Raw genomic sequence first — 13,930 nt, 5'->3', positions numbered from 1 at the left:
TGTGAGGGGGAAACACCCCCCCCACCCCGGACGAGGGGCCTCACCACCTTGCCTATAACCTTCCCAGGGCCTGTCCAGACATTTTTTGTGTCAGAGGTTTCCTCCTATCTTTCAACGTTCAGGAGATTTGCGTGTGCATAGCATAAGCGGGTTGGTGAGGGGGAAACGCTCTCTCCCCGGCCGAGGCATCCTCGCCACCTAGACTATAACCTTTCCGGGGCCTGTCACAATATTTTTTTGTTTCAGCCGTTTCCTCCTATCTTTCACCGTTCAGGAGATTAGCGTGTGCAGACAAACGAACAAAGAAACAAACAAACAAACAAAAACTTCAAATTATATAATCGAAGATATATAAATGTAAATGAACCCTCCCATGCTCCTCGAGCCAAAGTAGCTGCAAAAGCAACCAAAGAAGACTTGCGCAAGGTAAGTGCCAAACACTGTTTTAAACCCTTCCCAGAGTTCCTCAACAACAACAAAGACGTTCAGACATAGTACACACATGACAATCCAAATTCTATAAACTCCCCTCAGCTAGCGGACCGGTTTCATCACTTATTTGTGAATCATCAGCAACAGTGTAAACAGCAATGCACACCAATGAGGCTCTCAATTATGTACCACATGCAAACGTCAAAATCGGTTAATATATAAACAAGCAGTCATAGACTGGTACTTACGAAATCGTCAACTTGACCTCTGACCTTGTCTAATAAAAGCTGTCTCTAGAGAAGGTAGCGACGCAAACCAGAAGTTTCTACGATGATTCTGTACCAAACCATCAAAAATCGTAACGTCGACCAGAGCAAAAATCTCCATTTCTCCACGCAATTATTTAATATTATTTTACCAGTCACAAAACTGTAATATTGGGCCATCCACCAACATTCTTTACATAATCCGATGGCTTAGCGAGTCAGGCATGCGACGATAACCTTTATTGGGATAAAAAATGACTTTTAAACACCATCTTTATCGAAAACACCGTCAGCGCGCACACGCAAAACCTTTACGTGACTCAACGACGCCTCTGCTCGAGCGCGCTGCACCACGTGACGAGCCGTGACGCGGCGAGTGAAATATTTTTTTCTACAATCTTAAAACGTCTCCAAAACATCCGATTTTTACCAGAATTTCGACAACCGAGTTATAAGCGTCCTCAGCGATCGCAAAAACCCAAGACAAAATTAAAATCGAAATTAAAACGAACTCGTAACGTTGACCGAAGCAAAAAATACTCCATTTCTCCACATGAATTTACAGAATTATGTTTGACCTCATTGTGACCTTGACCTTTGACCGATTTTGACCAAAGTCTAATCAGCGCTAGCCATCACCCTCCTGAATCATGTGGTGTAACTTGACATTGGTCGCTTCTTCCCTTCTCGACTTATCGTGCCTAAACACCACACCACACCACACCACACACCTAAACACCACACCACACCACACGCACACGCACACACACGCACACACACGCACACGCACACACGCACACACACACGCACACGCACACACACACACACACACACACACACGCACACACACACACACACACACACACACACACACACACACACACACACACACACACACACACACGACGGAAGTCATCAATATACTTCCGAAATATTTAGATTTCGTAAGTAACAAGCAGTCATAGACTGGTACTTACGAAATCGTCAACTTGACCTCTGACCTTGTCTAACAAAAGCTGTCTCTCGAGAAGGTAGCGACGCAAACCAGAAGTTTCTACGATTATTCTGTACCAAACCATCAAAAATCGAATGTTTGACCTCACTGTGACCTTGACCTTGACCTTTGACCAATTTTGACCAAAATCTAACCAGCACCAGCCATCACCCTCCTGAATCACGTGGTGTAATTTGACATTGCTTCTTCTGTTCTCGAGTTATCGTGCCTACAAACAAACACACAAACAGATGACGGACGTCATCAATATACTTACGAAATCTTTAGATTTCTTAACTAATAAAGAAAGACCCACCCACATCTTTCACACGTAAATGGAGGGAATAGCCAATCAGCTCTCACCTAATCAATTACACCAGGTGGCTGGTATTATATAAATGTAATTGAACCCTCCCATGCTCCTCCACCCAAAGTAGCTGCAGAAAGCAACCCAAGAAGACTTGTGCAAGGGAAGTGCCAAACGCTGTTCCGTTCCTTTCCCAGAGTTCCTCAACAACTATAAAGATGTTCTGCGTTCTGCGATAACTCACCGACTCACAAAACTCGCCTCATGATTTCAACACATTCCATTATTAACCTTCAAGCTGCCGTACATATTAATGAATCACCCTGCTTGTGAAATACTAGGACAACAATGCATTCACCTCCGTCCATCCGAGGTATGGCACACTCTCAATGTAGATGTATTAAAGGTACTTTATAATGAGCACTCAATGCGGTTGCTTGCAGACCATTAATCTATTATGGACCAACAGTAATTATGGCATATTTTAGCCACAAGAACGAGTATTTAAACGCCTCCCACTTCCAACACCCTACTGTTGCACCATATTAAGCCCTGATTAGTTACACAATACTGATCAGTGGACAAATGGGAAGGGCCCTTGTTGACCTTATTGGATGCAGACTAAGTGAATCTTCTTCCAAATTACCAGAGAATCGTTCCTGATATATTTTATTGACGATTTTCAGTCACTGAACGTCACATATGTATAACGAGTTTATCATTGGGCATCGACACGACGCAGTACACCACAATGCAGTAAAGTATACTGTATACAACGTCATATTTACTAAACTTTTTAATTATAATTTTTTTAACCATTTTAGGGCACTTTTCATACTTTTTTCACAGAACGCCTGGCATACCATCTCATAATATTGTACACACTTGTGTTGGCTACGTTTACCTTCCCAAAATCATGACAACATGAACAACTATACAATCCACCACATTATATTTCCTGACCCTCATCCATTTAAACGAAGGTTATGCCCTCACTTGCCCCAACTGTAAACCAACCTGGCACTCAAATAAAAAGATACCAAATTTTGTAAATTACCAGTTACATATCTATTATCGAGACATTTAAATGTTTTTTTTTTTTTTTATTGGGTTTTTAACCGGTGAAGCAGCATCATCAATCTCTGCATTACCATGATGACCACATAACTGCTAACTCGTAGCTCACTCGCAATTTAATAAATAGAAGGGTTTTAAAATGACAAACTAAATGACATTTTCCGCAGTGAAAAAAAACAATCCGAATAGACTTAAAAATCGATCACGACCACCCGTATACAGTCCGAATCCTGAATGGGGGGGTCACTTCTTCCTTCAAGCTGTTTCTGAGATGTGATGTATTACATCTCATTACATATTACATGCTTCTTTCCACGAGTGATGTATTATTACAAGGATTTGCATTAAGAGAGTTTTCCCACAATTCCCTGTTGGCACACAGAATCAAAGCACTCTATACAATCCCTGCACTGGGGAAATCCAACATGCAAAAATCCACCACCACACTCATCTGTCATGCTCACCAAATAACATGGTCAATTATTTCATTTAATTTTATTTCTTTGCTAAAATATGAGACGGACAATTCAATTTAATTCTGGCCAATACTCATGGCATATATCAATTGTAGATGAAAATATCTTTGAAATTGTCTCACATGGAGGATTCTTGTATAAATCCGAATGCCGTAACTTTTCTTTTTACAGTATTGATAATACCATTGTATTGCCAGTCATTCAAAAACTTCTCGTAATCTTCCTAATAACCTAGAATTTTATCTATTTTCCTGCCTGCAATTCTCATTACCCCATAGCTCGCTCCACCAAACACACACAGGTAAAGCCCAAGCTCGTGATGAATACTCACACTGCCTGCTCAATTTTGCCTTCGAGAGATTTTCCACTTTCTGCACGAGTTGTGACAGTCAATTTTATTCTCACAGATTCACATTTACCAGAACGGAGAAAATATAACCAGATAACACACCATAATCACATAATTATTGTTTTTTTTTATTTTTTTTTTTTACCTTTTGACGGCTGAAAAATTATCTTCCCATGTCAGCCTCGCCTGCACTCAAGGCCAAACAAGGTCAAATAATATCCCCAGCTTCAACACTTTATATCTTTGAACCTTATTTTATTTATTCATTTTATGTTTTATATATGTTATTTTATTTCCTGACCATATTCAAACATCTTAAATTCACATTTATTCCACTACCCTCGGGCATTTCCCTGTCTCACTTTTCACACTGAGGCAAAGTTGACACATAACCCTGCCAATTTGGATTTTTTCCTCCCGATTCCTGTTTTTTGAGTTCCACATCATAAATGTTTTCCAATTAACCTCGTTAGCCAGTCTCCCTTTTTTTTCTCTTTTTGTTCCAATTCTGTTTTAAAGTTTTCAATCCTGCTTTTCTCAAAGGCACCTTCTTCTGGAAACTTTTCCATTTCCCTACATCCACTTGGACCACTAACCAACATCACATATTGATTCTGCCCCATAATTTTCAAACATGCACCGAATTGGTGTACCTTTCTCAGATAACATTTTATTGGTTAACTTTCCAAGGTGGTTCCCCATCTTCATAAACTTAGTGAGCGGAAAAAATCATTCAAAACTCAAACAAAATCCCACTGAGTACACTTTGCAATGCAAATACAACTTGTATAGATCCAGACAGGAAAGAAATAATCATACAAGAGCTCTTATGCAAAACAATACACAGTTTTCTCTCATTTCCAACCTCAATCCCAAGCTGGAAACAATTCCAACTCAAAAACAACACTATTTCTCAACTTCCAAACTCTGTTGAACAATGCCCTATCCTCACCTCTGTTAGACAACACCATATTCTCACCTCTGTTAGACAACACCATATTCTCACCTCTGTTAAACAACACCCTATTCTCACCTCTGTTAAACAACACCCTATTCTCACCTCTCTTAAACAACACCCTATTCTCACCTCTGTTAAGCAACACCCTATTCTCACCTCTGTTAAGCAACACCCTATTCTCACCTCTGTTAAACAACACCCTATTCTCACCTCTTGAACAACACCCTATTCTCATCTCTGTTAAACAACATCCTATTCTCACCTCTGTTAAACAACACCCTATTCTCACCTCTGTTAAACAACACCCTATTCTCACCTCTGATAAACAACACCTTATCCAGGCATACACTGAAAGTGCCAATATCGCCACCAGAGGACTCAAAAACTGTTAAACAATATTGTATTCAGGTATACACTGAAACAGTGCCAGTGTAGTCAATAAACAATATTATAATGGACCATTTAGCATGATCAAGACTCTTGGGGACTCCAACCCTTTTAAACAATACTTCTATTCTCCACAATAAACAGAAACCACTGAACAGAAAGAACTCAAATCTATAAATGCTCAGATTCTTGTTTGAAGCATGTTAACCTTTCCAAAGAAAGAACGAGGTGCACGACGAGCTGACAACACGCATTCACCCACAAAGATCAATGTCTCTCACCGTATCTGGTCTGTGAGCTCGTGCTTAACATCAGCCCACTCTGCAACCACGTTCCTCTGAGTTTTATGCTCCTGTCTGGCTCGCCAATTGTTGAAGAAATTCTTAAGTCCTTCTGTACATTTGAAACATTTATTCAACAAACAAATACATATATGCATATGGAGTGATCTGAAAATAAGAACACACTCTTGCTCCAGATCTCTGAAATACATGGAGAATTTTAGTTCTTTATGTAGTGTTCGGTGAGACACAGCTCTATGTCATTTTCAAATGCTGATGCCACAGTTTCTCAGGTCGATGTATTTCCAGGTGGAAATCATTTTCAGCTTTTGTGCAGCAATCAGCATAATTTTGAAGGATTGTAGCATACATATTTCAAGAGCAAATGTGTAAAATCTCTCCCAGCACAGAAGGACATCAAAACTGAAATCCTTTGGGTACTTTGTTGGATCACGTACAATTTATGGTATGGAAGGAGAAAAGTTCAGTCCACTTCTTAACAGACTTCTTAACAGAAAAGCCTCCTCTGATGAGGGGCTGCAGCATGAATGAATAAGATTTGGAGTGAGCCGACTGGAGGGGTGAAAGGTTTATGCAAGTGTGAGTATGTGTGCATACAGGCAGGCAGACATTTGCTAGGTAGATGGCATGGGTTATAAATTCTCTCGCCCAGTTTTATAGGGAACCTGGTGGTTAAAAACAAAACGTTGCTCTTTGGGCACATTTTATCACCCTTCCCTTTCCCACCCTTAACACTGCCTTCCACCTCCCCTTGTGCTGCCTCCATTCCCATCATGCACACCTCCATCTCTCCACCTCCCTTCATACATATCTTGTCCCAAGCACTCTCCCCTCTCCACCCCAAGGACATCATGCACACCTCCTTTCCTCTACCTCCCTTCATGCTTACCTCCTCCCAAGCCCCTCCTCTCTCCACCCCATGGACATTTTCCAACAGTCCTCACATGCTGTATTAAGGTGCTGTTTTAACATACCCCATTTCATTCAATCCTATACTTCCCCCTGCTCTCCCTTCTCCACAAGTCCCACTGCCAAACACAAGTTGAGAACCCCTCCCCTCATGCATACCTTCTCCCAACCCTCCCCTTCCCCACTTCCTCCCCTCCTCTATCACCCATCCTCCTCACTCCCCCCCCTCCAGGAGTGTAGATGGATGTTCAGTGAGGCATTACACTGCCTCACCCTCCCCCCTTTCCTCACTCTTCGCCCCTTTCTCGCTCACTCCTTCCTCACTCCTCCTCGCTCCCTACCCCTATTCTCTCCCTCCTCCTTCACCTCTCTTCCTTCCCTCCCTCCCTCCTCTGTCCTTCCCTTCCCTTCTTCCTCCCTCCTCTCCCTTATCCCCCCTTAATATTCCCATCAGTGAAGTAACTGGTTGTATTTGCTAGTACAGGGTGGGGCAGAAAGATGGCAGATTAAAAAAACCGATGTTTGCCTTGCCAACACGATCACAACTTTTTTTAACTGATTAACTAGCTACTTGATTTCCTCTCGTGAATGAGGCCAGTTGGTTTCAACAATATGGTGTGACGTCTCATGCCGCCAGATTGTCGATAGCCGCCGCACGACTACTTTTTTCATAACCCCATCATTTCCAGGAATAGTAATGTTACTTGGCCTCCAAGGTCCCCAAACCTGTTAGTATGTGACTTTTTTATGGGGGCACTTAAAAAGCAAAGTGTATGCTCATCGCCCATACAATATTGAAGAGATGAAAGAAAGACTTCGTCCAAAAATTGCCAGAATTTCTTTGGAGATGCTATGCCATGTCATGGGAAACATGCGTGGAAGACGAGAGGAATGCTTGTGCAGAGACTGAGGTCACCTCGAGGATGTGATATTCAATAAATAAATGGTTGGTACTTTAAAACGGAATATTTGTAATTTGGCAAATGCAAAATGTTTATTTAATTCCTGAGATTTTAAAATCGCCCGTTTCTCTGCCCCACCCTGTATATTTATAAATTCTAAATGGTGGTGTAGTACTCCTCGGGGTCGAAGAAACTCTTTGGTACATTAAAAAATTGGGGCACAAATGGTATAACCAAAGGCTACAACAGGAATAAGCCTTTCACCATCATCTGGGGTTATAGGAGAAGGATTAAAAATGTGTTGCAACAATGTTGTTGCAGTGAACAAACTTATCTCTGTTGGTCATTTGACCAACGTGGGAGGATGAGAAAGGCGGACCTTCCAATGATCTGCAGCTGGATCGTCAAGGTGTATGAGGAGATACTGTCGGATATCATCAACAAGCATTTCTGAAATGCTGCATCTCCAACAACATGGACGGCACAGAGGATGACATAATTTGTGTGGAGGAGGCTGTAAATGATGGTGACAGCTGCGTGGACAGTGCCATGGACTTGCTCTTCCCTGATTCGGACAAGGAGTTATGTGTCCTCTTCGAAAAGGAAAGCACCATCCAGTTTTTACCAACGTTTTCCAAAGTAGCTATTTCATCACCAAATGTAACACAATACATTTTTAGTTATTTGTGCCTGTTGCTTGTGCCCTTTATGACGTACTTAAAAACAGTAAGTTTCCTGTTTAGAATGATTTTCAATTTTGTTTGACTGCCAGGCAGCCAGAGTAAAACTAGATGGTATTCACAGAACACTTACAACACACAGTCTTGAGAAGGACATGGTATGAGCCAACTCTTCTGGCAGCAAATTTGTAATGAAAAAATCAAATGGAAGACTAAATAAAACAGGTACTGCATTGGAGTCAACAGAAGGAACCCAAACAACCAAAAAGCAAAGATGAAGTCATCAGGAAGATGAAGTCTTGATTGGACTTGGATTTAAACTGCTACCCCTCAAACAACAAACCCATCCAGGCTCATCCAATTGAGCCTTATTCAAAAAATAAAAAATAACGCAGATTCAAAAAAAATCAACAATTCTGTTTGCCAGACCATGCATCTGATCAGGTTACATTTGAAAACATTTATTCTGCATCACTACTACATCATAAATTTGAAGTTTCACATCGATAGATTCAGCGGTTCAATGGAGGGAATTAAAAAAAATAATTTTCCTTCAATCAAATACGGCTGCCAAACCACGTGACATATGACATCATAATTAAAATAAACAAATTCTGCATGAGTAGTCGCTCATATATATATGGTGAAAATTTTGTGTCAATCGGACAAGCGGTTGCGGAGAAAAACACTAAATTTCTGTGTGGACAAGCAAACTACAAAACAGACAAACGGACCCAAATGCAATACCCTCTCCTTCAGCGAGTATAATAATCACAAACTAAAATTTTTTAATGGGCTTTTATACTGATATATGATAATTCTGTACACCATCTTCCTCTGCTTCTTTTTGTCTATAATCCAAAGAAATACTTCTGTTCTTGTACTTTCTGTGAAAATAAAATGTGAGGGGACTAAATACTGCCACATCCTTTTGTTTCAATGTAAATCCCATTCAGTTGTTGTTCTACCTTCGAAATGTTTACTTTGAAAACAATCTTGGTGAATTGATGAGTTTTGATGAGAATGGAGACCCTCCTGCTATTTATGAAGTTTTAAACTGGCAACCGGACAGCACAGGTGGATTACGGTTCCAGCTCGTGGGAGGGTTCGATTCCACAGCAGCAAAGGCCAAACAACTTCATATCAAGACAAACATGGTTGTTTGGAATCATGGCGGGAATAAGGTAACACACATGCAGTCACGGAAATCTTGAACGACTTGAACATGTCATCAATGTATGATTTTTTTTCAAATCTTATTTGTCGATTTCATTGTCAGATTCCCCAATCGATTTGCAGTGACCCTTGTAAACATGGCACAAGAAAGATTGTTCGAAAAGGTGAACCATTTTGTTGCTACGATTGCATCAAGTGTACATTTGGCGAGTATTCCAACGTAACAGGTGCGTACTATTTCTCTTTTTTAAGGATTAGCAAATACCACCCTTCACTTCGCTGGAGGGAATTTTAAGTGTGTGTGTGTGTGTGTGTGTGTGTGTGTGTGTGTGTGTGTGTGTGTGTGTGTGTGTGTGTGTGTGTGTGTGTGTGTGTGTGTGTGTGAGAGTGAGAGTGTGCGTGAGAGTGAGAGTGAGAGTGAGAGTGAGAGTGAGAGTGAGAGTGAGAGTGAGAGTGAGAGTGAGAGTGAGAGTGAGAGTGAGAGTGAGAGTGAAAAAAAAAGAAAAAAAAAAGAAAACGAGAACACACTGAAGTGTATCACATTATTGGTGCATCTCAGCAATTCTCTGGAGGGAGTTGTTTCTGAGTTGTAGCACAATGTCTCGATCGTTATGTTGTTCACCAGCTTGTACGACAACCACTTCTGATGTGGAGGGTGCATTGAAGTGCCGCTCATGCTCCCCAGCTGGAGTTTTGTCTGAATGAACGAAATTTTGTATCCCGTTGTCATCTTCTCCATAGCACACTTGAGGCTGATCATCATTGTTTTCCTTGTGGAGCATCTTTTTGCAACTGCATCACCACCTCCAGCTTGGTTTGAATGACATTGTTCGGCCTGTTTTGTATTTTCTCCAGTGAAGTAGATCTGCAGGAATTTTGTCTTTCTTTGGTGGTGGCTATAAACTACCAATCTGATAATAAACCTGACCCTGCACTTTAAATGTGGCCATGCAGCCACATTTTCTGATCTCTTATTTTTATGTTGCCAAAAGATGTCATGTTGAAGCAGAAGGTGTATCTTCTGATGTTGCTTTGGAATCGTCTTGAATTTTTCGTCTTGACTGTCAACAATGTATGAAAAGGTTCAGGAGGAGCATTCATTTCGGACAGTCGAACCTTGCCACTGTTGCAGCATATCCCTGGGGTTTTTCCTGTCCATTTCATTGCATCACAGTGCCTGCACGTAATGGACATTGAGGTAAAGCAACTAAAGAATCAGAACCAAAATCCAAGGCTGGATTTGAGGAGAAGGCAGACTTTTCTTTTTTCCTTCCAGGGTTGGTCCCTATTGTTGCAGCCATTCCTGCTGTGTTTTCCTCTCATCTTGTTTCTTGCTGTTGAGGAGCTTTTGAGGGTGCTCTCCATGCAGGTTTTGCAAGTCATGTTTTGTCGAGTTTGCATCTTGTACATTTCTTTCTTTTTGTAGGAGCCATATTCCTGCAAAATAAAGAGGAGGAGGAGAAAGGGAGAGGAGGGGGGAGAAGGAGCAAAGGGGAGGGAGCAGAGGGGAGAGTGAGGAGGTAGTGGGGATGGAGGAGGAGAGAGGGTATGGAGGAGAGAGAAGAGTGATGAGGCAGAGGGAGAAGAGAGGAGGAGGGGCGAGCAAGAAGGGGAGGTTGGAACAAGGGGAGAGAGAAGAAGTGGGGGAGAGTGATTCCTCACTACACGTCGTGATATACTGCAGGAGTGAGGGTTGCATGGAGGGGGTTTGGAGCTAAGAAAAGGGAGGGGGGAGACAGAGAGAGCAAGGCATGGGAGGAGAGTGCAGCGTTTTACTGGAAGGGGGAGCTCGGAGAGGACAGAGAGAGACAGTGAGGGGTGGGGTAGGGGGAGGGGTAGAAAAAAAGATAAATGTGAGGGGAGGAGATGGGGTTCGCAAGGAGATTGAAATGTTATGCCTTATGGCCATGCATGTGTGTGCGCTTATGTGTACACACACACCAGGGCCTGCTCCAAGCTACGTTGTGGTAATATACATGTCAGTTCAGGTATGGGAGCATGTGCTGGAGCAGCACGTCAAATATCCATGTACACACAAAGTACATCAAAATGACAAACACAAAGACTTACCTTTAAACAGCGTTCTTTGAAAGAGGAATTCAAGTGGGAAATTAGCGAAATTCAATGAAAAAATATATCAAGCCACGCAATCCAAAATGTCAGTGTATGCTTTTCACAGCTCAAACCAACATCGCGGAACTCCGACCACACAGTCAATGGATGATATTTTTTGTATATATATATATATATATATATATATATATATATATATATATATATATATATATATATATATATATATATATATATATATATATATATATACATCTCTGTCGAAGTGACGGATGGATAATGAAAGACGATCACACAAAAAGGTTAAACAAAGCCATGTCGTGTAAAAAAAAAAAAATTCACTTTCATGGAGTGGCGCACCTCCTGAGGTACCACACCGCACTGCATGGCCAAACACAGGTGGCATGGGGCCTGAAGCATATTTCCAATCAATGTGTCCACATTGAAAGAATGGGTATTTTTGCTGTGTATCAAAATCTTATCTATAATACAAAAGGTGCTCGGTCTTGGTTTTCCTGATTCCATCCCTGCTTCCATCCATCCTTGCCTGTGTGCATCCGTCTGGAAACAATTGTCCTTCAGGGGATATCACAAATCAAGCAATCATGGTACCCTCTACATGAGTTCTGATCGCCATCTTTTTATTAATCTGAAAACAGGATGATATAGTTTCGTAAAGTGAGGACAGTTGGGCCAGGTTCAATTTACATTTAATCAAAAACTCTTCCTCCTTAATCTTCTTCTTCACGTATAATAATGTGAGTCTCATGCAATCCCATTTCTCATATCGATTAGATTCAGTAAACACTGATTATAAACCGCCTTTTAAAAAAATCACAAAGCAGGTCGCTCCACTTGCAACACAGGTGAGAAAGCGATATGAAAAAAGCAGCTGATATTGAATAATTTATTCGCACGATTTTTATAAGTGTGAAAGTTCATTTTTAATCCTTTTTTTTTGCATTTTCACAAACATTGGTATTCCTATCAGCAAAGCGACAGGTCTTACATACTTATCATGGCTTTGAAACAAGCAACAAAGCAGCTTGGAGAGCATTCGCCAAGTGGCTTAAGCACTCAAGCAAGCACTCCAATGAAACTGTTGATTAGGAATGGCTGGCTTGACAAGCGATTAGCAATAACTGATCGGTCATATAAGCACTGTGCACCAGTGGATGCCAAGAATGTGAAGCAATGTATGAATTGCACAAAGGAACACTGTTTTTTTTAAGCAGTTGGAACTACTGCTGTAGTTGAGGTCGTGTCAGCAAGGCGTCCTTCTCTTCAGCAGCTGGGAAATGCCAATTATACATTATAGAGACAAGTGTTAGTTAATTATATCACTGAACAACAAAATTTTTTTACTGGAGATGTGTAAAGTGATTTAGACTAATTTGGGTACGCTGATTACAAAAATCATAACCATTTTGCTGTATCACGTCAGGATTTTCAGTAACAGAAATATTCCCATTGCCTAGAAGTCAGGATTTCAATGAAATTTACAAAAATTCATTTATTCATTTATTTCATCATGAATGCTTCAAAATTATAGAAATTACAGAAAAACTCCACTAGAATGTAATTAAAAATGCTTTAGGCATTTGGCTTTGCGTTTGTGCTGCTCTGTGTCAGTTTCACGATGCAGGAACCAGCAGAAATCGCCCATCATGTTCGGGTTGTGCCGCCCTTGGTAACGCGTCTCCATGAGTGAAATCTCTTGGTGGAATCGCTCGCCGTGCTCGTCCGAGACTGCTCCCAAGTTGTCAGGGAAGAAGTTCAGGTGCTGGTGTAGGAAATGGATTTTCAGGGACATCCTGGAGCCAAGTTTCCTGAAGGACTCCAGCAGCTGCTGCACTATTTCTTCATAGTTGTCCGCGCGCTCGTTCCCCAAGAAGTTGTCCACAGCTTTGAAGCTCCTCCACGCTGCCAGCTCTTTGGGGTTTAGAGTTGTCGGAAAAGTTTCGTCCTTCATAATCTGTCGGATTTGCGGTCCAACAAAGACACCAGCCTTGATCTTGGCCTCCGACAAGGTGTTGCCAAACTTTTCCTTGAGGTATAAAAACCCACGCCCATTCAGATCCATTGCCCGTACAAAACTTTTCATCAAGCCGAGCTTTATGTGGAGTGGTGGAAGGAAAACCTTGGCTGGGTCGACAAGGGCGACATGCTTCACGTTGTGTCGACCAGGTACATGCTCTTTTCGCTCTTCCCAATCTTTCTTCGTCCAGTGATTCTTGTCGTCTCTGCTATCCCAGAGACGAAGGAAGCACATGTATTTCGTGTAGCCTGACTGCAGCCCTAACAACAGCGCCACCACTTTCAAGTCTCCGCAGATGTGCCAGTTGAAGTCATTGTACATGATGGAATCAAGCAGCTGCCGCATAGTCTCATAGGTCTCTGTCATGCCGAACGCGTGAGCCAGTGGGACTGATGGTTTCTCGTTGCCATTGTGGAGCAAAACAGCCTTCAAGCTGTTCTTCCCGGAGTCGATGAAGAGGCGCCAGTCTGCAGGATCGTGATCACACCCAAGTTCTTTCAACAGACCGTTGATGTCACTGCATAATGTCATCGTGTCTTCCATCTCAAAGAACTCAGCCATGTCTCTGTGACGTGCTCTGAACAAGGATATCTTGGTGTTAGGT

The 13,930-nt window shown here is 41.7% G+C and overlaps 1 protein-coding gene across 2 annotated transcripts in view; it reads left to right on the top strand.

Annotated features, from left to right (window-relative positions):
* The window catches only part of LOC147035868 (vomeronasal type-2 receptor 1-like), a 48,142-nt gene extending 38,626 nt beyond the window's left edge, over window positions 1-9,516 (top strand). For both annotated transcript variants that reach the window (XM_085847850.1, XM_085847832.1), the window contains exon 5: window positions 7,681-9,516. In XM_085847850.1, the coding sequence (XP_085703976.1) occupies window positions 7,681-7,813 (133 nt within the window). In that variant the 3' untranslated portion in view covers window positions 7,814-9,516. The remainder of the gene's footprint in view (window positions 1-7,680) is intronic.
* The last annotated feature ends 4,414 nt before the right edge of the window (window positions 9,517-13,930 follow it).

This window comes from Eptatretus burgeri, chromosome 1, assembly GCF_056783735.1.
Source record: "Eptatretus burgeri isolate ZD-2024b chromosome 1, Ebu_testis_v1, whole genome shotgun sequence".
NCBI lineage: Eukaryota > Metazoa > Chordata > Myxini > Myxiniformes > Myxinidae > Eptatretus > Eptatretus burgeri.
This window is presented reverse-complemented; position numbering and strand designations above follow the sequence as displayed.